Raw genomic sequence first — 27,371 nt, 5'->3', positions numbered from 1 at the left:
CCTAATCTTCAGATAATTCTCCTTAACTTGAAACTACATACAAAAATCTGTAAAAACAAACTTTTTCTCTTTTTCTTCCAAATTAGACTTCATCTTCCTTGTTATATCTTCCTGCCTCCTGTTATCTGCCCTTGATTTACTAATTCCCAGATGTCTTAGTACAGTCAGGAGCCAGACACTATTCATTTCTTATAAACTCTTTACTATACCTATTCCTGAAAGAAAAAAATAAGCTTTAGTAATATTAGTTTATATCTCCACACTCATCCCCTCTACTCATAACTGATTCATGTACTCATTCATTCAGTTAATATTTATTAAAGATCTCTATGTTATATTTCATCTACTACTAGCAATACCATAGTGAACAAGCAGAGTCTCTGATGGCAGGGACATCAGTCATAATCCACAAGCGAATAGTAGTTGCAGCTATGAGTGCTATGACACATAGGTGAAATGTATTATGACAGTCTGTAATAGAAGCACTTGACCTAGATATTAAGGTCAGGATAGGCTTCCTAAGGAAATGATGACACCCCAAGATCTGAAGGAGGCATAACAGTTAATAAAATGATTGAAGGTAGAAGGATCACTTCAGGAAGAGGGAACAACATGTGCAAAGGCCCTGTAGTGAGAGGACATGTGACATATTTGGAGAACTGAAAGAAGGCCAACTCACTGGAGCATAGAGTACAAAGGAGAACCCAATGAGAATGAGTCTAGAAAGTTCAGTAGGATCCAGATGATGCAGAGCTCATCAGCCACGTTAAAATTTTTGTCTTTTATCCTAAGAACAATAGGGAGACATTCAGTTTCTTAAGCAGAGTGATATGAAGAGATTTGTGTTTTATGGCGGAAAAAATCTGGCTGCAGTGTAGAGAATAGATCTGGAAAGAGATTGGATGAGATCAGATGTGGCAGGTCCAATGTGAAAGCCATTGTAGTAGTTCAGGAAAGGGAGGGGATGGCTTGGATAAGAGTTGAAGTTTGGAGGCTGAGAAAACTGGATGGATGCAGGAGATATTTAGAAAGTGCAACTGATGAAAATTGGTGATGGACTGTACATGGAGAGGAATCAGGGATGGCACCTAGATTTATGACTTGTGCCTCTGGAGGAATGGTAGAACCATCCTCTAGGGTGTGTTGTATCATCACCAGATACATCATCAGATCAGGCATGGAGGAAGATTGTGGTTTCTACTTTGATCATGTTGAACCAGAGGTCTTGGAGACATCTGAATGTGTATTTCATAGGTAATTTGATATATGCACAGTCAGAGGAGAGGATAGGGTGGAGGTACAAATGTGTGTCAACTAAATAGTAATAGGGGCGCCTGGGTGGCTTAGTCGGTTAAGCGTCCGACTTTCGCTTAGGTCATGATCTCGCGGTTCGTGGGTTCGAGCCCCGCGTCGGGCTCTGTGCTGACTGCCAGCTCAGAGCCTGGAGCCTGTTTCAGTCTGTGACTCCCTCTCTCTCTGGCCCTCCCCTGCTCACGCTGTCTCTCTATCTCCTAGAAATAAATAAAAACATTAAAAAAAAAATCTATAAATAGTAATAGACATCATAGGAGAGACAGAGGTTGCCTAGGGACAGTGTGAAGAATGAGGAGAGGAGCAGTCCTAGAATGGAACCCTGAGAAACCCTGACACAGATGGTCCTACACAAGAGACCAAATGTTGCAGTCTAAGAAGTAGAAGGAAAATCAGGACACTGAAGTGTCAAGGTAGAGGAAGGGATCCACAGTGCTTAACTGACATATATAATTGAACGATATTTTTAAAATTTTGAAATTGAACCTAAAAGATAAATACCTGATTGAGTGGTAATTGCCTTTTAGTAAGTTGATTACTCTAGCATTTGATGCATGGTTTCTCCATTTTTTTGAGCCTTTCACCACAATAATGACAAATACTTCAGTGGTATTTTCTGGGTGCTGGGTTCTATGGTAAGAGATGTCTGTAAATTAGCTCATTTAACTTTTATAACAGCTCTGCAAGGTAGATACATTTCTAAAATTCTGTCAATTTTACTGGGAGACTGAAATAGATAACCTTAATTTCACAAACACATAGAAGTTATAGGGGCCATGTAAGGTAAATAAGCATGACAGACTAGGATTTGATGCAGAACTTGAGTCTGGGGTCTGTGTTCCGCTGCCTCCCTGTAAATTATCTATCAGCCACCATCCCCTACCACCTCACAAAGGCACACATTTTAAAATATATGATGTATTATGTATGACTCTAACATTTGTTATTATTCCAGTTGAAATCCATCTTATTGGACTTGCTTGCTAAAAGCACTACCTTTTTTTTTTTTTTTTTGATAGAGAAAGAGAGAGTCCGAGCTGGGAAGGGATAGAGAGAGACAGAGAAACCGATTCAAAGTAGGCTCCAGGCTCTGAGCTGTCAGCACAGAGCCCAATGTGGGGCTCAGACCCACGAACTGAGAGATCCTGACCTGAGCCGAAGTCGGACACTTAACTGACTGAGCCACCCAGGCGCCCCTAGAAGCACTACCTTTCTGCCCAGGGCTGAAACATTTATAGTTTTGTTTTTCTTTTACTAGCACCACTAAGTTCCATTTTTATGTATGCACATATTCAACCAAGCTGCAAACTGTGATAGTAAGGTTTACCCCAGTTAAAGTCTATTATACACATAGTGGCACCTACCAGTACTGGAGTCATGTAGGTCACTACAATAATTTCTGCATCTCTGGAGCTCTTTGCATAGTTATCCTTGCTATTCTCCTCTGAGCCCTGAAAAGACACACTGAAAAGTTTCTTACCAGCTTGTTCACATCTGACTCACATTAATTCTATGACCATATTTTATTCCAGACACTTTTGAGAAATTCATCAGGCTGTGAAGTGCGCAGTGATGAATATCGAACGGAGTTTACCACAGCTTTGCAGCGAGTTGACTTATTCATGGGCCAATTCAACCAAGTCCTCTTAACATCTATATCCACCTTCATTAAAGGAGACCTTACCATTGCTAATCTTGGGACGTCAGAGGGTCGCTTCATGCAGGTAAATGCTTTCTGAGAGTCTGTTTTACCTGGTTTTGTGCAATTAGTTGGGTTTTGTTTTTACAGAAGGTATTTACAAGTATTGTAAAGTGAAAATCACAGTAAAAGCTAGAGACACAGACTGAAAGCAAAACAATGAAGCCTGGTCCACTCTTTATGAAGTGTTATGGCCTAGTTTTGTTAAGTTCTTGAAGCTTTCAGTTTAAATGTGGTTGCTTTAATTTTCTTGCCCAGAATGGTTTAGAATTTTGTTTGTTGTTGTGGGTTTTTTTTGCCATTCATGATTTCTCTCACATGATTGGAAAATAAAATGAAACAATTAAAGCACTTCCAGGCGATGTTTTCCTATTTCAAGGGAAGCTACGGATCAAAGGAGAGCTATTGTGTGAACCGTGTGTCTCCATGAGAAGAAACATTCACATCATTGAGAAATATTGGCAGGAGTTAGGAAGGGACGTTATCATCAGGATCCCATTATAACTCCAGCTCTCCTGATTCTGCAAAAGGATAGGGTCAGACACAAAGAAGTTCAAATACTGGGGGAGGAAAAATCTGGATTTTTATTAAGAAATATTTTTAATGGATAGCAACAGTATTTCTATACAGTAAAAATTCACATTTCAGACTTGCAGTTTTCATGTTTCCAAGATAGAAGAACCATAGCACTTTGCAGAAATTAAAATTTCTCTTGTGTTGAATCTGTTTGCTTTAACAGTGATTGGGTAGTGCTTTCAACATGAGTTCATTTGTAGGATCTTAATTAATGCAGAATGACCAGGGTATCTTTGGAAATATTGACTTTTTACAAATAGTAGAAATTTTGTCTAGAGAGATTCTTACTTCATAATCATCTGATATAATTAACATCCTAATTAGACAGTGACTTCTGGTAAGCCAGTTGAGGACAATAATGTTTTCCTGTGACTTGCCCATCTGTACATCTTCTATCTGTATTCTTTTACAAAATATATTTCTTAAAATTACCATTGTTTTTATAGTGGTATGGATATTAATCATTGCCATATTTTAAATCATGTTTTTCTTACACTAGTTGGATATATTTTTAAAACACATAAAACATAAATAAACCCTTTCTAGCTCAAAACTAATCATATAGATCCTGTTATCTAAATGTTTCCACACTTAGTCTCCACTCCTCCCGTTGCTTCAAATTACTATACTTTTTCTCCCCTCCCCTTTCTCCCAGCCCAGTGTTCTTATTTACCCACCTCACACCAGTTAGTTCTGTCTTAACTCCTCAAAATGTGAAGAGTGGATGCCCAGTCCCCTTCTACAAGCATTCTAAAGTATTTGAAATATGGTCGTATCTATTATATGTAGTTTTGTGTTTAAATGTGTTTTTAATTGACACTTCTATTATTCTGTAGAATTCCAAAAAAATTTTGAAGGAGGATGAAAGAATCTTGCATCTGTTGAATTCCTAAGGTGTTCACTATTTTGATTTGTTATCTTCATTTTTTTCTCTTTTTTTCTAAATTGTTTATTACCTCATTCATCCAGTTTCATATTAATAAGCTTTCTATAGTCACTTTAGGTGTGATACTTTTCTACATCAAAAGCTTCCTGGCCTATTTCCAGATTCTAAAGTTCTAATAAAATCCCATTTTTAGATATATTGCTTTAATAAGTGAATAAATCCTGCTGTGTGAAAGATTCCACCACCTAAGTGATATGTCATACATCAGTCTCATTGTGACAGAAATGCTGTGACAAGTGTTTTATTCTTATCTCCCAGAATTTTCATAAAAGAAGCAATATTATGCCCATTTTCTGTGCATCTAAAACATTAAAGAGAAAAATAAGTAAATACTTATTTTATGGAAAGTGCTGGTATCACTGATTTTTTTTAAACTGTGTGGTTCTTAATTCATCAGATATCCACTGAGAACTTACTAACTTTGCTCTACTAGGCAAATAAGTGAAGCAAAGGAAGCACTGACACAGAACCTGCCTTTAAGGAACTAAAATTTTAGTATGGGAGATAAGAACATGTACCTGATATCAAAACAACAAGACAAAGACGTAAAGACAAAGGGCTATTGAGACTCACATATAGGATCCATTTCTCTGACACTTGTCCAAGAGAATTCCAGTCCCTTAAATTTTATGTAAATAAACCTAAAGCATTTGAAGGATCAGACAGTCAACATCACTGAAATCCAGTTTGTTTACAGCAAATAACGTTGGGGGAGGAGTCCAGCGGCTGCAAAGACCTCAGGAACTTCAGTTTAAGCTAGCCAAGTAGTAACTGCATACCAAGTTCTGTAAATGTTTTGACTGCAATGAAGTGCTAAATCTGTGGCCAGGCCTACTTTCCTACATCTTGTGTGTTAGTAATACTATGGAGTTTCTGCTATAAAATAGAATGGATATAATTTTTTTTCCAAAGACAGCTGTCATCTATGAAAAGGAACAGAAAAATGATTTTTACTTCCTTCCTACCCTGAAGCCTAAAGGCAGAGTTGCTTTGCAAATGTTTTCTCTCATGAGTTTGCAGCTGTTTCTGCCTTTCCTATTGTGATTATGTTCAGCTCTGGCTGGGAATACAAGCTTCAGCCCCAGCTGTCGGGTGCAAAGTGAATCAGGTATTTCACAGTGGTTATTTGGTTAGAAAGAATTACATTGTTTAGCTAACAATATTGTATGTATGGTAGAGAAGACATGTTTGTCATGTTTCTAACATTTAAACATATGTAACTTATCTTATACAGGTGCAGATCTACCTAAATATACTGATGTGTACATGTATTGGAGTCTTTCTGTAGCACCAATTCAACATAGATACAAATTTCTAAAATGGTTTTTATTTGTGTGATCACCCTCTTGGGATACTTTGAAGTAAAATAATGTGATACGTTATATTCAAGATAATATAAGTAAACAGTGAGAATGGGGCTTCTTACAAGTTTTAGAGGGGAAGGGGATGTTGAAAAGAACAAGACTCAGATACATTAGCACAGTGAGCAGGGCTGTGTGGGAGAGGGAAGACCGTTACTCATGATGATCACAGGACTAATCACAGGGATTGCTCGAGTCTCTCCTCCTGAGATCCTCATCTAATCAGTTGCAAAAATAATGCTTACTTGATATATAACTTTTTTTTTTTACAGCTCTCATATAAGGCCTTTAATCTCTAGATGCAAGGCATTGCTATTAAAATATTTGTGCATGACTGTCAAGCCAGGGAGAGTGAGTATATCGGGTAGGTTGGGGGAAGGGAGGCACTTTCAAGACTATGGAAGTTTAGTTCCACAAATATTCATGGGGCAGCTACCTTGTCTGCATACAGTAGCCTCTACCTGGGCACCGTCACAGCTGTCACTTGGTTCTTTGGCGTCATCCTTGCTCTTCTCCCATCCCCTTTTCCCCTCTCCTCAGTTCTTTGATGCTGTTCCCACTCATTGCCACTATTCTCTTGTGTCTCTTAACTGGACTAGTCGATCACAAGCAAGAAAGTTAAAAAGACATAGGGATCATCTAAAAAGACATCCTTTGCTTATGATCATTACTTACGACCATTACTGAAAGGATTATGTTAGTAATTGGTGAGCTTGAAAATAATTACACACTTTCAGTAAAAAGAATCAATTCATCTGTTGACATCCTGTCTTCAGATTCTTTTGGTTCCTGTGCCACCATCATGGTATGTCACTGGTTTGTTGGAGTCCTGTGGCATACATTACCTTTGGGATTATTGCTGTTTTAGAGTAATAAATAAATGATATGAGCATCCAGCAGAGACCAAGGCAAATGAAGCTTGAACTTAAACAACATTTCTCTTTAGGGATTATTGATCTACTGGTCTCCTTTATAAAATGCTTAGATAAAAATATCATCTGCCCTTTTTTAATGTGCACATGATTGATTTAATTATATTCCTCAAGAACAGTAGCTTTGGTTTATTTCTTTTTATTAAATACTTATTCATTTATTTTGAGAGAGTGCACGAGCTGGGGAGGGGTAGAGAGAGAAGAAGAGAAAGAATCCCAAGCAGGCTCCATGCTGTCAGTACAGAGCCCAATGAGGGCTTAATCCCACAAACCATGAGATCATGACCTGAGCTGAAATCAAGTTGGATGATTAACTGACTGAGCCACCCAGGTGCCCTCCTGATTTGGTATATTTCTTTAGAAGAAAATATATTCATTAATCTTGAAACTTCTTTTGTTTGAAAAAGAACCCATTATAAATAATAATTTCAGAGTTCTATCTATAACTAAAATTTAAACCCAGGGCATGTAGTCTCCTAAAATGAATCCATGCATGCTCTTGAAATATGTATATCCTATACACTAGTATATTCATAGACAATTAAAACATAAATATTTGAAACCCTGGGAAAATGGTAAGCTTTTGTTTGTTTTGTTTTTTGGAAGTAAGGAATAACTAGAATTTCTTGTTTGGGTGCTTTTTTGAGAGAGTAGAGAGACATTTTAAAACATGAAGTATATGAATCAATAGGTTTTTTTTTTTTACTTTTATCACTTTTAAAATTCAGAAACAGATATACTCTGTGTATAGATTGACAGATCCTACAATTACCATATTTGGAGTATTGATTTGAAAGTACTGATAAAATTTTTATATTTGCTAGACTTTTTGGTTTTTAGATGCTTGATATATTTTTTTTTTTACAAAAGTCTCAATCTGGTTTTGACTCATTTCAACTTACAATGACTCATTTAAAAAACTTTAAACACATACATCACTTGCAGCAATAAGGAAAATTGTTTTCCTTTTTGTGTATACCTGGCTTTTGTAGTATCAAGTTGTGTAGAAGTACTCATTCCCATTTACCAAAAAATAATAATAATAATAAGGAAAGAAAGAACACAGTAAAGCTTCATTTAATTCATCTTTTACCACCTGGTACTTTGTCTTATGACTTTTATTTCTTGAGCTGTCAAGAATTTCTGTTTCTTTTCATGTTGTTGTTTTCCATTCCAGAAAACTAGATGTTTACCTTAAATGAAATAAATGGTTCCACTCTTCATATCTGAAACACCAATTTCTTCATACTGAAGAAGGTGTCTGAACCAGTTCAGGCTACTCTAACAAATTTCCATAGACCAGGTGGTTTAAACAGCAAATATAGTTCAGGAGGCTAGGAAGTTCAAGGTCAAGATATCAGCAGATCTAGTTTCTGGTGAGAACCTGATTTCTTGTTCATAAATGGCTGTTCTTGCTGTGTCCTCACATGGTGGAAAGAAGGAAAGAGAACTCTCTGGGATCCCTTTCTTTCATAAGGGCACTAATCTCATTCATGAGGGCTCTACCGTAATGACCTAATTGCCTCCCAAAGTCCCCACCTACTTAAACCATCACATTGTGGGTTAAAATTTCAACATCAGAATTTTAGGTGGGCACAAACATTCAGTCTGTTGCAGTAGGCAAGAAACGAGAGACATAAGAAGCCATACATTGAAAATGCAGATTGAACTCTTGGAGGTTATCTAAATATCTAAATATCTGAAACATTTAAAAACCTTATCCCTTCATCAAGACTTAAGTGAGCTTCTTATTTCAGGTCATTCATATATTTAGGTAATAGATATTCCTTTAGGTCCTACTGTGTGCCCAATCTTGTATTGGAAACTACAGTTAAAGCAGACCCACTCTAGATCCATAAAGTCACACCCAATTATAACCCAGGCTGTTTATTAATGGTGTCATCTCCTCTCACATTTTTTTACTTTCAATTCACATTTTTCTCTCACTGAGTTTCAAACTCCAACAATTTGCATCATCTTTCATTACAAATGAAGTTTCCCTCATTCCTTAACAGAAATCCTTTATTCTTCTTCATTTTTAAATTAGAAATCAGTCTAGATGATATCAAAGGTTCTATTCAGTTTTATTTGCCTAGAAATTGAACTGTATATATTCTCTTCTTACGAAAGGAAAATTTACTTTGATCCTCAATTTTAGTATATGTGCTGCCAAAGCGAGCACTACTTTGATCTTCAAAAAGCAGTAGGGCCCAGGGTACCTGGATGGCTCACTTGGTTAAATGTCCAACTCTTGATTTAGGCTCAGGTCATGATCTCACTGTTTGTGAGTTCAAGCCCTGCTTCAGGCTCTGTACTGACAGTGTGGGGCCTGCTTGGGATTCTTTCTCTCTCCCTTAAAATAAAATAAAATAAACTTAAAAAAAATTAAAAAGCAATAGGGTCCAGGGAGTGTGCTGCATCTCCCACTTTGATTCTTCTCATGAGAATCCACTTTTATTTCAACTTTTATCCCTTCCCCACTTCCAGCCTCTCTAGGACCTTCTTTTACAAAAGTCCAGTCTGACCATAAAGGGATATTCAGGACACTTAATTTAAGAAAACATTTGGCAGAGAAATAAAAACCAAAATCACAGTGAAGGACCACTTAACACAACTGTTGTTGGCTATAAATAATCAAGAAAATGGAAATTAGCAAATGTCTCTGAAGTTGTGAAGAAATTAAAACCCTCATACATTGTTGATGGGAATGTCGAATTGTACACATCTATGGAAAATGATATGACAGTGCTTTAAAAAGTTAAATATAGAGTTATCATAAATATAACATTTCTGTTCCTAAGTATATACCTGAGAAATGAAAATATATGTTCTCACAAATTGTATGTGAATGTTCATAGCAGCATTATTCACAATAGCCATAAATAGAAACAACCCAAATGTCCCATCAGCTGTGAGTGCATAAATAAGACATGGTATATCCATATAATGGAATATTATTCAGCAATAAAAAGGAATGAAGTACTAATAAATGTTCCAACATACTAAGCTTTGAAAATTTTATGCTAAGTGAAAGAAACTAATCACAACAAAACCATATATTGTAGCATTCCATTCATTTAAATGTCCAAAATAGGGAAATCTATAGAGATAGAAGGTAGATTCATGGTTGCAAGAAACTGGAGAGTGTGAGGAGCGAAAGAAGATGATGGCTAAGGGGTATTGAGATTCTGTTTGAGATAATGACACTGTTACAAAATTGTTTGTGGTGATGGTTGCACAAATCTGTGATGGTACCCAAAACCATTGAATTGTCCACTTCAAAAAAATTAAGAGAAAACCACATACAAATATCTCGTGTTAAAGTGTATTCATCATTCTTAAGGAAATTAAATTTTGAAACAGTTTAATTAAAATAAAACTCTAGGGGTGCCTGGGTGGTTCAGTTGGTTAAGCATCCAACTTCAGCTCAGGTCATAATCTGGCAATTCACAAGTTTGAGTCCCATGTCAGGCTCAGAGCCTAGAGCCTGCTTCAGATTCTGTGTTTCCCTCTCTCTCTGCCCCTCCCCTGCTCACATTCTGTCTTTCAAAGACAAATAAACATTAAAAATTTTAAAATAAACAAATAAATAGAACTCTATGTATGGGGTAAGGGAAGGTGGCCTTTATGTATTTGACGATATATCATGCAGAATTATTTTATTCAGGTTTATGAGTTTTGGAGCCTAACCACAAAGGTTTTATTTTATTTGTACGTATATTTCTTCCCCGTGTCTTTTCCCAGATTATTTGAGATCACAACCACACAATTAAGTACATTTGGATCCCTCCCTACTCCCCCACACCCAAACATATTGGTCTTGTATTTTCAGGAGCATTAAAGAAAAAGGGTTTGCTTGTTTATTTTTTCTCAGATAAACATTAAAAATTGTCAACACAGTAGAAACTCAAAGATGATTGCCAGTCTTCTATTTCATACTTACTTTCATAAGATTGCTAAGTGATTTATCCTAAGAATTAAATTTAAATGCCAGATTTAGTTCTGTCCTTAAAACTATCTCCATGATGACCAAAAAGAACTTCTAATTTCTTAAAAGCATTCCTACAGGGGTATTTTGAAGGTTAAAGTGGCTATTCGATTATTTGGACTTCTAGCAATAAGATAAAGTGAGGAATTAATGATAGAAAAACATTCTTGGCATGTTATAGCATTAGGTATCCCTGCAGAGAAAGGGCTAATGCTTAACAAAAAGGTATTTGCATCTCTGGTATGACCTCTGCTTAAAACTCCAGGTATCTCACTTTTCCATATAGCCTTCCTGTTTTCTCTGGTTCATCCCATTTTCTGTATGAAGCCACAAAAAATCCTAGCTCATGCTTAAAAGTAGAACCCCCTGGCTCCACTAGTAACATTTCCTCTGTGCCATCAAAAACTATTTAGATGTAGAGTCTTTCTCCTTAGGCACATTTAACTTGTGCAGCTAAGATTGCTGAAACAAGGACTATTTGGCAAGGCAAATATATTGTGAAATTTGTTTTAATGCTTTGACTCGCAAGTGGCTCCTGAGAGCTCAGAGTCAAAGCTTTTTCTTAGTATTTACTCTGGTGCTCCAAGAGTGTAGCCGTTGAGCATTTAAGAAGAGGTCAAGCAGTTGGATTCCGGCATTAGATAAAGCTTCTTGGAAACCTGACTCTTGTACTTTCTAGCTAAAATTCTCTGTCGTATATTCTTTATGGAAAATATTAGTACCTACCTTGTAGGATTATCGTGAGGAGTAAACAAAATATCCATTTAAAGCTCTGAGCACAATGACTGGCTCAGTTATCATATATATGGTGCTCTCCAGACAGAAAGTCTTAGGGGATACATACATTAAATCAGTCTTCCCAGTTCCAGAGGTGCAGAGAACTTCTTTATGAAAAGAGAAACAAAGGTTAATCCTTTCTGGGCAATGAACATTTGGATGGACTTATATTTGATAAAGTCAAAGATGTTGACCTAGTAATTAGGAAGGGATTGCTTATTATAGATATGGGAAATGATATTAAAGAGAGCAAAAAGATAGAAAAAAAGAGTACTAAGAGTTTATTGTTATATAGCAGGTCTGAATAGAATGGAAGCACAAGAGAGACAGAGGAAATATTCATAGGAAGGTTCAGGATAATGAATAATCTTCAGTGAAGTGGAAAGCACAGAATGAGGCAAAGAACAGAGTCTGATTATTAGAGAGGCTGGGGTTTTGTTTTGTTTTTGACATGTGTTAAAGAAGATTTTTTTTTTCACCTTTGTAGTTGAAAGTGATTGGCAACCATCAGGGAAATATGAAAAAAATGAGGGTGGGCAGATAGGAAAAACAAGTGGTGAGCCCCAGAAGTAAGTCAAAATTGAAAAATTGTATAACTGAAATCTGGATAATTTGGGATAGAGGCTTTAGAAGTCTGATATCCTGATTTCTGCTTGTAACCTGCACCCAGGGGGAGGTAGGACTAGTAATTGAACTTCTTTTTACTTTGGCTACAAAAGTCACAAGTAACTATTTGGCCCTAAATTTAGGAATAAAGTTTCCATCCTTTCTCATCCTGATCAAATGACCTTTGATCCATCATTTACTTCTGTGCAAATATAGCCACCCTGCTTAATGGAGATGTTTTGAAAGTGTTGAGTGTTTGGGTTAGAACAAGTGTTAGAAAAAAAAAAAAATGTCATGATGTTTAACTTTTGTGGCTGTATGTGAGTTTGGTTAGTTTCTCTATCAACACCCCACTCTCTGGAAGCAAATTAGGTACTTTGGGAATCTTCCCAAATTGTTTCAAGCTATTCGACTCCTTGTGCTTAAGAAAAAAATTATACTAGCTCTCCAGAACATTTGCATGTTCTGTGTGAGTTTGTTAGAGTACTAAGCAGTTAATTACACCTGTAATTTTCATTACCATTTTACAAATGAGAAAGGTGAGGTAGAGGGAATGGTTATTTAATCATAATCTCACAGATGTCCTGTGATTTCATACCCACAGCAAATAAATACATTTTAAATGAAACATAAAAAGGTGTTTGGGATGTCAGGCAATTTCACAAAGTCAGTTTGTCAGTTTTCACAAGCCCAGAACTGCAATCACTCTCCTGCAACTCATGTAGATGCAAACCCATGTCCTATTAAGAATGAAAATCTTTCTGAGCACTGCTAAATTCCCCTGAAGTCTGAGTGTTCATCTCAGAATGTCATTCAGATTTTATTCCTGGACTTCATTATTACTGGGTCCTAGCAGTAGGGAAGATGGAAATTATATAGCCTGAGAAGCATCCCAAATTAGAAATACCTGAAAGCAGGAATGACACAAGTCATCAAACCCCATTTCCAAGACATTGTTAAAACGATCAGGCCTTATTGTAAAACCAAGCCAAGAAAAACTTTATAATCCAAGAAATAACATCTGATAGGACAGTGGTTTATAAAAACGACATTAAAGTACCTGAAGGCCTATTTTGACCTCAGAAGATCTATAAATATGGCTTAAGAGTTAGCAAAGCTGGAACTAGATTCAGGTCTCCAGACTCCCCGTCTACTAACCTTTCCATTACGTTATGAAAACTGTCCATTGGGGAGGGGAGGGAAGATAGATTTAAAAAATAATCTGAAATCCTTAGAGCGTAAGTGCGGTCTTCTGGTTTGAAAAGAGTTTTGGCTCCTCCAGTTCCCCATACAATTGTGAAGATTTGTCTTCATGTGCTGGCTGATTGACTGAAAGATCTACTTACCAATAAACCGTTAAAAGATCATATGCAAAAGCCTATTTGGGGGGGGTTCAGATGAACTGTCTTCATAGCAGGAGATTAGGAGATGTCGTATTGATTTACAATGAGATAAATTGTTGGGCCTTTAGTTCAAATACCCACAAGCTCTCCTAATCTGTTATTAACATGATCATCCACATTTTCCACTTACATTTAAAGTGAGCTTGTTGGACTAAGGGTGTTTGCATTTTGTTTCTCAGGTTGTGGTTTCTCGATCAGGATCATCAACCCCTCATGTGAATTTTCGCCTGGATTCCCACCCTGTGTCTTCAGAAGCAATTGTGGAGCACCCATTAAACCAAAATGGCTATACACTAGTTGTCACTGGGAAGAAGGTAAGGGAGGGAGGTTCCAGGGCTGTAGTTTTTAATGAGTGGATATTTACAGCCTGTATCATATGGTCCTTTTTAACTTTTCTCTTGGTCTTCAATTCACCTCTCCTTTCTCATTATTTCTTGAGTATTCCAGAGATCTTCTGAAACCAAGTTAAATTTTTATTCAGGAACAGTGGACCAAAGGGAGGTCCTCCTCATAGTGTATACGTCTCCTTGTGTCCTTTGTTTCTCAATAAGAAAAACAGACATGCAGAATGAGAATTATAGTCCTAAGGGCAGACTCTAGTGCAGGCTGGTAAGTCCTGAAATGTACATTGGAACCTGACACCAACCAGCCGTCCCTCTTCTCTGAGACGAGGTGCATCTTGATGCTGAATGATATGTAAACTTACTTAGAATTTCCCAGGGATTCACGTGTGTTTTCCAGCAGCTTAAATTAAACTCTCTTACTGTTTTAAAATCACCTCAGACAGAGCAGGAAGTCCCTACTAAATAAAACTTCTAACATTGCATGACAGTACTTGTTTCCCTGGACAGTAATGGTAATGTTTATCACATATGTGCCAACAATAGAGGAAAGGAAGGAAAGAATTTGGTTTTTTGGTTAAAATCACTTAATCATTATTACATGATTTTTACACGTAGGTGTTATCTCTAGTAGACTCTATACAACTATAGTTACATATATCTTTGGGGTATTTACTTTTCATTTAACAAACCAATTTAAAAAACCTCTCTGTAAGCTCTCTCAATCACTTTTCTTCACAGATCACCAAGATCCCACTGAATGGCTTGGGCTGTGAACATTTCCAGTCCTGCAGTCAGTGTCTCTCAGCCCCTCCCTTTGTGCAGTGTGGCTGGTGCCACGATAAATGTGTGCAATTGGAGGAATGCCCCAGCGGAACATGGACTCAGGAGACCTGTCTGCCTACAATCTATGAGGTAGGAATCTGTTAGCTGTCATGTATGTTTTTTGGTAAATATAAACCCCATTAATGAAAAATTCTGAACTTAGTTTATTCACTTGGCCGTGAGACACCAGCCAAAACACCATCTCCCTCCAAAGTTTTCCTTCAAGGCGGCATTTGGGTGCATCACCCTGAGACCTGTACCTGAAGTGCTTGCTTCTCACTCCCTAAGTAGTTCTCTCCTTGAGCAGTTGCTGTCCCTTAGTGCTTTGTGAATAAAAGAATGGTGGCTAGTGAGCAACATGGCTCCCCATTTCCTTACCCTGGGGCTTTTGCCTACTGACTCATTTGACTCCATGATTTCCTCACCACCTGCTTAATCTGCCCAGTGCCCAGAAATGAACCTCCATCACTCACAGAGATCTGCACATGGAATAACCCAGAATCTTAAACTGAACTGTGCAAGCTAGGGATGTCAGCCATGCAGGAGCAGACAGAACAGAAAGTTTCTTTCTGTCTGATGCATAGATGGTGGCCTTGTCTCATCACACCTAAGACTAGAGATTACAGGGGCACCTGGGTGGCTCAGTCAGTTAAGTGTCCACAACTCTTGATTTCCGCACATGTCATGATCTAACAGTTTTAGGGGTTGAGCCCTGCACGGAGCTCTGTGCTGACAGCATGGAGCCTGCTCCGGATTCTTTCTCCCTCTGTCTTTTCTCCTCCCCTGCTCATAGCTCACCATCTCTCTTTCTCTCAAAATAAATAAACTTTAAGAAAAGACTAGAGGTTACCCCCAGGACAATATGGGAGGCAAGTAGACACTGAACACCCGTGGGTAGCTATGCACCTTCTCTTAAAGTTCCTAGAAGAACAGTATAAGTGCAGCTGATGACTATACTAACATCTATACTCTGTGAACCATTTCATTTTTTAATTCATTCCAAAAATACTTACTGAATGCAAACCATATAGCAGGCACTCTTCTAGACATTAAGGAAATGTAGTCAAACAAGACAAAAGTGACTCCTGCTGTCAGAAAACTTAGTTTCTACTGATAAACTCAGTTGGCTTATTGTAGCCATGCTCTCTAGCTCTCTACTGCCTTGTTTGGCACTATGAAAATCTCCGTGGCAATTTTTTTTTTTAATGTCTTGATCCAAATATATTTTGCTTGAAAGTAATTTTCTGGAGAGGACCCAGTATGTATTTTCTCTGTCCATATATAGAACAGTTGAACCTGTGAAAGATTCAAGTTAAAGGTCTCAGTCGCCTGGTTCAAGCCCAAGTAAACAAGTGTGCGAGTCAGAACAAGAACCGCCCCCCAAGTGCATGACTGTTTTCATTTAGTTACGGTATGGGGCAAGATTTGTACAGGGTAACTGGGTTTTAAACCAAATTACTTTCTGTTAGGTAAGACACAATTATTAAGATTTAGTTTGATCAGTCAGGGAATAAACTAGAAGATAGAAAACAAATTTAAATCTATATGCATCCTTTCTGTTTTCATTGTTCAGTGTATTTGTGAAACCACATGCAAAATTATACTTTCTTAAACACACAGCCTTGGCAACTTGAGACTCTAGAAATCTGAACTCAACAGCTTCGTGAAAGAGATACGGGAAGAGTGTATGTGGGGTGTGTGTGTGTGTGTGTGTGTGTGTGTGTGTGTGTGTACGTACATGCAACTGAATTACACCAATTTCATTTTTTCAAAAGTAGCCAAACTGGTGTTTTAAATACAAAACAGGGAGAGCCTATACAAGTGAAACATTTAATTTTGACCAATGTACTTCCTTTTATGACTCATGAAAGCCATATTAAAACGTTTTTTTAAAACAACTAAATATTTTGTGCTCGCTTTGGCAGCACATATACTAAAACGACTAAATATTTTAAAAATTTTCTGGAACCAAAGACTATCTGACAGTGTTTAATAAACTCCCTCTTCTCTCCCCTTTCCGAACTCCACCTTTCTGTAGTTGGTGATTTTAAAAGGTTGCATTGCCTCATGCACAGGTCAGTGATGCTTGGCTGTACGGTTAGGAGGAAAGTAGTGCAGCTGAGTCCATAAATCCCTTTTGGTTCATAGTTGTTAGGAAGATTTCATGCTGCACTAGACCGTGACATTTAGCATTCTTACTGCAAAAAATAAGACAGATTGTTCATCTATTTCTTATCTGTCTTAAATACTATGGACACAAAACCCAACTAGTGTATAGTGTTACTTTCCAATAAATGTAAGTTAACCTGCTTTTCAAGGTATGTGATGTTCAGTGGCTGAAATTCTTTGCACTTCCACAGATGAGAGATTTCAGGATTGCAAGCCCATTATTTTGTTTCACACATGTTATCTGATCTCATACTTAAAAAGCAAAGAGAAATGGCTTCAGAAAAGGAAAAGCACTTTCCAATGTATTCTGAATTTATTAAGATAAAATTGTCATATCTTATAGAATTGAATTCAATCCCAGTGAGACAATAAAACCATTTATTAATTGATAGGAAGATTCAGATAAGAAGCAACGGCAATATCTTATTGGGGCAGGGAGGTCATTCAGGCAAAAAACTATCACCACTGTATATCACCACTACTAAAGAGGCAAATTCTAATTTTCCAGGAGGGGTTTGTTGTTGTTTTAGCATTCTCTTGTATTATCTTGATAAGTTTTGAAAATGTGATCATTTAAATCATTTTCACCTGTGAAAGAGCACCAGCTGCTTTTGTGGCTGTTTCTTTCCTGTCCAGACAGGTGGGAGATCTGCCTCTGTGGCTTTATACTGGACACTCCTTTTCTTCCCACAGAGTTTTCCTGCCCTTTAGGATAACTCAGAGTTTGCCAGCTCATTGTTGGTTCTGTCCAAGGGTGTGTTGTCCAAGACCACTTCCTTCCTTTTACCCTGGAAGAGTGAACATTACCCCATAAGCTCAGTGGGAAATGCTCCCATATGCCACTCTAGCATCTCAGCCCAGGGAGGAAACCAGAGTTCAGCTGGCCTTTCGAATCCTGATCTACCATCTATCAGATGTTTTATAATACTCATTTCTGTTTGCCAGTATACCCGCTGAACAACTTTTATTGTGTTTTCTCAAATCATCACCCAATCCATTTGCCTTATATAGAAAGTGATGATGTATGTAGAGTGACGGAGTTCAGTTTTTATAGAGAAAGAGGGGATCTGGGCAGCAGGATCAGGCCATCAGCCTTTGACAGCTGTTTTCTATGGGGAAGCCTCCTCCTTAAACAAGGGAAAGGCAGCTGTGTGGCTGCTCCAGGCTGAAGAGAGTCCAGAAAGGTTAGGTGTCTTATTCTCTCCTACTGAACTCCTAACATAATAATAAACAGATATTTTTTTCTAGCAGTTCTTTTTTGGCTAGACATGGACGAGGTAAGTTTTCATGAAAGGCACAATTGTTTAATGGATTTTATAGGTAAAATAGCTATATAAAAGCATTAAGCTAAGACTTTAAAGGGGTTTGGTAATAAGGGTAAGTTAAGACTTTGGTTTGCGATTATTTACTTGGGATGAATGGGAATGTTTGCAAATGTGGATTTTGCTAAAAGCCCTTCTAGATTGTGAAAGAGTCACTTTTAGACTTGTACTAACTGGCCTTTAGTAAACACTTTTACTGGTTTTTGAGTTGCCTCTATGGTGGTGCTATGTTTTCCCACTATTGTACTTTTACAGCACAATTTACAATATGTCCTCCCCAAAAGAGCACTTCCTTTCTCAATTGTCACAAAGCTGCTGAGGAGAAGCTTATTTTTAACTTGGAAATTTGTTTTGTTTTAATAGTTTGAGCCTAGGAACAGTTATCTTATAGACTTCATAAGCGCCTACTGCTATCTTATATCACAGTTGCTGAAGTTTTGTTAATGAACTCAAGTTTTACTTTCAACACACCAAAAGTAAGCCTGCAATAATAAAATGAACATATTTATTTAACACTGAACATGGTAGAGAAAAAAAATCAACCCTAGAAATGAGATGCAAAATAATGCCAGGAAAGATAATTAGAAACATTGCTACAATACAGATTACGTCTGAGGCTGTCTCTAGTTTTTTTAGTATCTATTTCTAATATAAATACTATATTGTATGTATTTAAAATTGTGTCATTTTTTTTAAAAGCTGGGTGTGTCAACTAACCAGCTGGTATATATCAAATAGTGACCATATTTAAAGGAAAAAAGAAAAATCCCAAATCAGTAATAAATGTGAATTAACAAGTATAGATTCACGTATTCATTTGTTAGTGCTTAGCACATAGTAAATAATTTATAACAAATAATGAATGAGTGAATAGCAGATATACTGAATACCATCTTTGTGTTTGGTATTGTGATAGCTGCTGAATGCAATTATGAAAACACTGGACACCAAGAGGTGTTTTTACTGTGTGACTTTCTTCTCTGGGTGAGGAGTACCATAGCACAAGACTGTAAGCAAACACCCAGCTGGTGCATGGAACAAGGCACGTGTTGCTGCTTGACTTCCAGGGCGCATGAAGGACTTTTGATCAGAGTTTGATCTGGAGGCCCATGAAGGAGTTATAATGAGAGTTATAAACATAAAAGTCTGGGCCCAAACTGTGTCTACTCCACTCTAGAAGATTACAGATGAATTGTGGCCCACAGAGGCCCTACATTTCTACCCAGGCTGAATCCGCTTTCTTTCCTATCTCTGGATCTCCTGAAAACAACTTTTATTTCATCAGCATGTTAGGTAATTTTCGTATTTGTTCCAGATTCTGTGAAATTTGTGACACTTATTCAGGGGTTTTTTGGGGTTTTGTTTTTTTGTTTTTTTGTTTTTTTTGGTGGTGGCAGGATAGAAGAATTTCAGACTGAGGATAAATATTTTGTTTTGCACACAAATGAAGGATATTATCTTGAATATTTTTCTTAAGTTCTCCATTGTCCTTTTAGGTTTTCCCAACCAGTGCACCCTTGGAAGGAGGAACAGTGCTCACTGTGTGTGGCTGGGACTTTGGATTCAGGAGGAATAATAAATTTGATTTAAAGAAAACTAGAGTTCTCCTTGGAAATGAGAGCTGCACTTTGACCTTAAGTGAGAGCACAACAAATATGTAAGGATCTTAAAATGTTTTGCTCGGGTGTGGTTGGAAAACAGGTTGTGTTGTAGAGTTATGCTTGTAAAATTGCCCCAAAAGTCCATGTCTTGAGAAAGCGTATTGGCCTTATAACATCCCTTGTGGAACTGTTTTGTTTTTAATCCTATTTACTTACCAGGATTAATAAAGAAGAAAGGTGACATTACCTAGTAACAAAAAGAAGAATCCAGCATCTGGAAGTTTTGAAACCATTTTTGTAACATTTCTTCAGAAATTGCCTAGGTAGATTTAAAAGAACAGCACTGGCTAGGGTTGCTCCATCTTTAAAGTCTTCAAATACAGAATCTCTAATGGCTTTTCCTATAAAAATCAGTAAAACAGCTCAATATAGACCCTCACTTGTAAATTCACTTTCTAAACCTCAGCAATGTAGTGAAGCAGCTCGATCATATTTTTGAGAATTGTTTCTTCTTTCTTTCTTTCTTTCTTTCTTTCTTTCTTTCTTTCTTTCTTTCTTTCTTTCTTTCTTTTTTTGATGCCTTTAAATTTATCTTCGGTTGATATTTGTTGGCACTATAATGGAAAGAGTGTATCTCATTTAGCCATTCCCAAGTCCAAGGAGATAACAATACCATACCTATTTTGCAAAGGTGGTGCCTGAAGTTCAGGAGGGTGGAATGTAGTTTAACAGGCAATCCAGAGAATAAGAGCTTAATAGGCCTTTACACTCAGGTGTCCTGATTCAAGACACATGCTTCTTCTGCCAGTTTCTACAGGTACCTTCTATCAAATGTAAATTCCATAATGAACAGAGAATCCAGAAATTTTTAGTTATCAGTAGTAATAATAATCAAACATTTAAAATTTTATGGTTGAACCTATTCTATCAAGTGATTATTTTATAACTTGTAGAATTCCTTCCAGGGTCACACAGAGGTCGAAGTCTACCCATTTACTGAGACCAAAACATCAGTTAATGTCATATTTGTTTAGGCTAATGGAAAAACAAATCCATTCTAGAAATCTCCCTTGTAAGTTCTTACTCATTGCCTTGTATATTAGAGCCTGTAAAAGTGAAACATAATTCATTCTCTTCTTTGAAAAGTTGTTTAACAAAACAAAACATATTTGTACTTTTTCAAGACTATAACATTATTAATTAAAAAATAATTATATGGAGGGGCACCTGGATGGCTCAGTCACTTAAGCATCTGACTCTTGATTTTGACTCAGGTCATGAAATCATGGTTTGTGAGATCAAGCCCCCACAGAGACTGCTGGGGATTCTCTCCCTCTCTCTGTCTCTCTGCCTCTCCCCTAATGTATGCTCTCTTTTTCTCTTTCTCAAAATAAAGAAACATTTAAAAAAAAATTCTATGGAAAGTCTGTCACAGTTTCATTACTTTTAAAGTAAGTTAAATAAACACACGATACATGTAACTACAGAAATGTACCTGTTGACGTACTTTAATGAAGAGATTTGATTTTTAGCCCATTGTTTCATATGCTGTTGAAATATTTCTTTAAGTATGCCAAACATTATGCCTACAATTTTAGAGGATTAGACTTAGATTATTATGAATTTTTTAGTTGGTAAGGTCTGCATTGATGAGGTTTAACAGTTCCTGTTTTGTCTGTGTGAAGTGTAATAGTACAGAAATAGAAATACACAATTTTTAGCCCTAATGCTTACCATAAAACTGCTTGCTATTCAGAGTATCCAGCTCATCACAATTTAATGTCCCTTCATATAAAACAGCCAAACCAGAAAAAGCCTTTGGATTTGCAACATATTAAACTTTGGGTTTTTTTCAGGCTGAAATGCACAGTTGGTCCTGCAGTGAATGAGCATTTCAATATATCCATAATAATTTCAAATGGCCGAGGGACAGCACAATATAGTACATTTTCCTATGTGGTAAGTCTAAGCACTACAAGTTCTTATGAACTGGGATATTTGTTACCGAATCTGTGTAGCTATAAAATCAACAAGTTACTTTATTTTTATTTCCATTCAGGATCCTGTAATAACAAGTATTTCTCCGAGTTATGGTCCAAAGACTGGTGGCACCTTGCTTACATTAACTGGAAAGTACCTGAACAGTGGGAATTCTAGACACATTTCAATTGGTGGAAGAACATGTACTTTAAAAAGGTGTTGTAAATTTATTTTTTGTTGTATCAGTTCAGTAGGATTACTGTCTATACCTAACAAATCAAGAAGAGATTATTTTGTTTTGTGAAGGAAAATCAAGATGCATATCATTTACTCCGATACTGACAAAATTTCTTTTCCATATCCATCTACCTTTTTGCTAATTTTTCTACGGTTCCATTATGTTTATTAATTTCACTTTTAAGTTTCATCTTCCCAACTACTTTCTCTACTGTTACATTACATCTTAGTATCCTAGCTATGCTGTGATCTGTGTGCTGTAATTTAATTGACAATAAATTAAAATAAACATTTCCATGAAGATTTACAATTGGATTAAATCACTTTGGGGAGGTGAGAAACATGGGGGAGATTGGGTTTAGAGAGAAGTTATGTTTCTGATTCTTCGAGGTGAAAGAGCTCAATTTAATCAAGTACCAAAAAGATACTTTAAAAATTGCTTTAAATCACAAATGTTCTGAGGTCAAAGATGACTTGTCTACAACAAGACTGAGTTTGGGATCCAGTCAAATGTAAAGAGGCTACATTAGAAAGAACTTTTTTCTAGACACATCTGGAAATTCTCATTTAGGAGCCATTAAGTGATACTTTTGATTTGTCCATATAATCCTAAAATATGTAGATCTAATAGCTAACGTCAGTTTTCTTAATTTTTTTATTCAGTGTGTCAGATAGTATTCTCAAATGTTATACCCCAGCTCAAACCATTCCAACGGAGTTTCCTATTAAATTGAAAATCGACTTAGCCAACCGAGAGATGAACAGTTTCAGTTACCAGGAGGACCCCATTGTCTATGAAATTCATCCAACCAAATCTTTTATTAGGTAAGTAAAAGCTTCTGATGGGTATAAGAAAATAATGAACATAAGGATGATTTGTCTGTCAAATAGTCAAGAGGAATTGCAGTTTTATCTCTGGCTTTGATGCAGTTGCATTTCTTTTAAAACCTGCCTTTTTAATTCAGGAGTGAAAACTACATTCAGGTTCTGAGTACGATTTAATTTTATCATTTGCTAGGTTCATGCCAAGAAACATTTTATCCTACTCTATTACGTTTTAAATGGATTTCAGTGAAATAGTTCAATGTGGTACCATAGTATTTATGCACTTATATACATGTCAACTCTGTACTAACTTTAGTGCCCAAAAGTGGAATTACCTTTCTTCCTTCCATTCTTCAATGTATATTTGGTCTGCCTGTTTTAGACATAGCTTTTCCCTATACCAGATTCCCTTTGAATCAGTATCTCATTGGAGCCAGTTCAGACTGCCAGTTCAGTCTGCATTAATTCTGCCAGTCTAATAGTTAAGTTTGTTTTTCTTTTATTTATTTTTAAGAGAGAAAAAAAATATTTCTTTTGTATATTTTGTGAATAAAAATAAAAATGCATTTCTTCAACTGATGAAATAGGAATTTTAAAAAATATTTTCAAGTTAAGTAAGTTGTTTCCAAAGAAGAGTTACCACTGAACTTCCATTTGACTTTGGTTCTGACTATATCTTGTAATCATTACATGTGATTTAATTTAACTTATTTCTTAAAATATTTGGTAAAGAAAGAACCTCCCATTATTGCCTTTTTTTTTTTTTTTACATTTATTTATTTATTTTGAGAAAGAGAGAGTGTGCATGTTTACATGTGAGCAGGGGAAGGGCAGAGAGAGAAAGAGAGAATCTCCAGCAGGCTTCATGCTCAAAATAGACCCAACATAGGGCTTGATCTCATGAACTGTGTTATCATGACCTGAGCTGAAACCAAGAATCAGGACACTTAACTGACTGAGCCACCCAGGCGCCGCTTGATATTGCTGTTTTTGTATTTTATTTTTCAGTGGTGGGAGCACAATAACAGCCATTGGGAAAAACCTGAATTCAGTTAGTGTCCTGAGGATGGTAATAAATGTACATGAAACAAGAAGGAACTTTACAGTGGTAAGTCCTTTGAGTGATGGTTGTACTTAAAGTTCTGCATCTCCACCTTTATCACTGGTTTTCAGGGTTCAGAGGGCATTTGGGTTTTGCTTCTAATATTTGCTAGTTCCCTTCCTTGCACCACAGGTCAAGTAGTATATTTTATTCAACAACTAAAATTATCTTGTCTCAGGCTAACATTATGAAATGCACATATACACACAAAATGCTTAGACACAAATGATGAGTAACAACTTGAGGCAGTGTTTTTGAAGATAGTACAGATGGAAACTACATCATTCCCTGTCTTAGTTCAGGCTGCTATAATAAAAACACCATAGACTGGGTGGCTTACACAGCAAACATTTATTTCTCGCAGTTCTGAAGGCTTGAAAGTCCAAGATCAAGGTGCCAGCAGATCTGGGTATCTGGTGAGGGCACTGTTGCTGATTTGCAGTAGAGCATCTTCTTATTGTATCCTCACATGGCAGAGAGTCAAAGAGGAAGCAAGCTCTCTTGTGTCTCTTCTTATAATGGCACTAACTCCTTTGTAAGAACTCCACTAATTACCTTCCTGAGGCCCCATCTCCAAATACCATCATGCCAAGGATTAGGGTTACAACATGTGAATTTGGGATGGGCATAAAGAGTCCATAGAATTCCTCTATCTCTCCTTTTCTGTTTATGCAGCGGAGAATGTTACCCCTCTTACCCCTTTTGCTGTAATCTTGCAACAGCATTCTTGTCTTTCTAAGTGGTAGGCACACATATGTTCTTATATCCCAGTGTAGGAACGGTGTTCTTACCATTCTTCTTGTCCCTTTATTAGCATGTTATCAAGTAATGACAAAGACCATTAGAAGACTGATGTCCTAGACTCTTTGTTGCTTGGTATTTCTCCACCTTCCCTCCTTTTATTTGCAAGGTCAATCAAAATTTAACTGAATGCCTCCTTCAAAGTGATTGACCTATTTTGTGGTCCAACAATTTATATAGATCATATTAAAATGGCAATTTTCATCTAGACTTTAGGAAGGTTGGAGTTATTTACAAAGATTTCATATTTTTGTTGACATTTTTCTCTAATATAAAATACCATAATCTAGTTGGACTTGTGCACTCAACTAAAACTGAAAGTTCTAAGTGCCCCCTCTCAAGCAGGGTCTTGATTGGGTAGGTGATAGATTGAATTACAGCACTTTCTTTTAGATTCGCCATCCAATATTTCTTGAAGACTAAGGCCACAGTGTTCTTTAATTACGAAAACCAATTTGGGGCTAAAAATGTCAAGCCAAATCACCAAACAATAAGGTCATCTCCAATGAGATTTTTCTTGACCTTCTCAATCAGCCACATTGCATCACCTCTAAAGAATATTATTAGATTTTTATCATATTCCTGAGAGACTATACTCCAGGGAGTCACCGTATGAAGTAGAGAGCTTTAAAACCAACCCCCACACATGGCCACAAACGAAGTTAGAATACCACTGCTATTAATTTAAGGAATATCACTTCTCCACAGCCAAACAGAACAATTTTTCATTAACCAAATACCTTTTTTGGTATTGGCATGGGACTCTAGAAATCTGAGAAATTGTTAGCATGTCTAATTCACGGTGAGCCTAGGTTAGTAAAATAATGGTTAAGTTTCCTTCTCCCTCACCAGCATTATGATGACACGTAGAACACCTTTTGGCTTTATTCATTTATTTGTAATCAACCATTTATTTAAAAACCTCCTACGTGTGAGACATTACAGTTCCATAACCCAAGAAAGATTCAAATAATGGTACAAGATAAAAATCTTATCTCTACATATCTGAAAATGTAAACTTCTATTGTTTTAGCCACAAACATATTAGCACAATAGAACTCTGCATTAGAATTGGACAAGAATGAAGAATTCTACTTGAGTATTGTTTATTGAGAACTACTTCATAAAGAAATGTGTGTTCCTTCTATGTTCCTTGATGTTTATAGAATTTGAAGCTGACCATGATGAATTGAACCCATTTATTATTTAACAAAAACTCTTGGCCAGGTCTGATTTAGACATACTGATCCAGCCCCTATAACTTTTAAGTCCAAAACTCTCTAATCTTTTAAAATAAAAATACTAACCACCTCCTTAACAAAATTAATATTAATACACATTATATCCCAGAAGCCAGTAGTTTATTGTATAGTTTTCAAATTTCTTGTTATTAATAGAGAATTATTGTACTGGCAGTAACACTGTTTGTTTCCATTTTCAAGATGATAAGAATAAATAGCTTTTGGCATTATAATATGAATTTGATATAAAACTAACATTTTATTTCTATTATATCTGTGCATCTGTTTTCTTTATCTGCTTACAGCATACATTTTAAAATGTGGAATAATTTTTAAAAATTATTTTTAGAAGAAAATACCAAATACCAAATTTTGCTTGTGCTTTTTATGTATATCCTGAGTCCTTTTTCTATTGTGGGCGTAAGTAATTGTTTTATCTCCAACTCTACTTGTCAAAGAAAAGGAAATCTAAGGATGTTGTTGCTTGTTTGTCTTTTCCTTGGGGGAAAAAATGCAACCATTTAACTTGAAATGTGCCACTTCGTGTTGCTGGTTTAGTCTAAGCACAATCAAGAGGAAACCGCATTTTTCCAAACTTCCATAAATCAGAATTCTAAAGGGGAAGATTTGAAATGAAAGATGAAAGCACATGAAATAATGATAGCAAAGCCTTTGTAAAATAACGTAGGAAAAAATCTACCAATATAGAATATAGAATATAGAGTGAGCAAGAAGCCATATCGCATGGGAGTAAGTCAGTGAAGTTGAGCCAGTGGCCTAGGATTTATGTTCCCACTTTGCCACTCAGAGTTGTGTGACCTGGTCTAATGGCATGAGCTCAAAAGCTTAGTTTCTTCATCTGTAAGATGTGGGTAATCATAGCACCTCTCAGAACCGTGAGAATTAAATGAGACCAGCCGGTAAAGTATTTTGCATAGAACCTGACACTCAAAATTGATAGCTTCAAACACACTAATCAGATGTCCTGACTACATAGATCATTATGATGTCAGCAGTAGGGTACTTGGTAGTTGACGACACACTTTAGCATGTAGTGTCACACACTTTAATTTCAATTCTTACTTGAGGAGATTGAGTCTCCTAGCAAGGACTTTGCCCTGATTCTCACAGCTTATTTTAAAGGTCTGATGTGAATTGAGGACTTTTAACCACACAAAGTCCAGCCCTCACTGTCCCATAGCTGTTTTGTAAATGAAGAGGCAGTCCCTTCAGGTGACTATCCTATCTTAAGGAAAATAAAAGTGATGGAGGGAGAGCCAGCTTCAGATAGATCAGTATAGCTTATTCCAGGCAAATGAAGTTCTGCG

The 27,371-nt window shown here is 36.6% G+C and overlaps 1 protein-coding gene across 3 annotated transcripts in view; it reads left to right on the top strand.

Moving 5' to 3' along the window:
- The window catches only part of MET (MET proto-oncogene, receptor tyrosine kinase), a 109,929-nt gene that overhangs the window by 51,012 nt on the left and 31,546 nt on the right, over nt 1-27,371 (top strand). For all 3 annotated transcript variants that reach the window (XM_077756032.1, XM_077756031.1, XM_077756033.1), the window contains 8 exons: nt 2,844-3,035; nt 13,779-13,913; nt 14,682-14,855; nt 19,753-19,913; nt 21,714-21,816; nt 21,917-22,053; nt 22,738-22,899; nt 23,908-24,007. In XM_077756032.1, the coding sequence (XP_077612158.1) occupies nt 2,844-3,035; nt 13,779-13,913; nt 14,682-14,855; nt 19,753-19,913; nt 21,714-21,816; nt 21,917-22,053; nt 22,738-22,899; nt 23,908-24,007 (1,164 nt within the window). The remainder of the gene's footprint in view (nt 1-2,843; nt 3,036-13,778; nt 13,914-14,681; nt 14,856-19,752; nt 19,914-21,713; nt 21,817-21,916; nt 22,054-22,737; nt 22,900-23,907; nt 24,008-27,371) is intronic.

The sequence above is a fragment of the Crocuta crocuta genome, unplaced genomic scaffold, assembly GCF_008692635.1.
Source record: "Crocuta crocuta isolate KB4526 unplaced genomic scaffold, BGI_CrCroc_1.0 scaffold452, whole genome shotgun sequence".
NCBI lineage: Eukaryota > Metazoa > Chordata > Mammalia > Carnivora > Hyaenidae > Crocuta > Crocuta crocuta.
The sequence above is the reverse complement of the archived record's forward strand: the minus strand, read 5'-3'. Positions and strand labels throughout refer to the sequence as shown.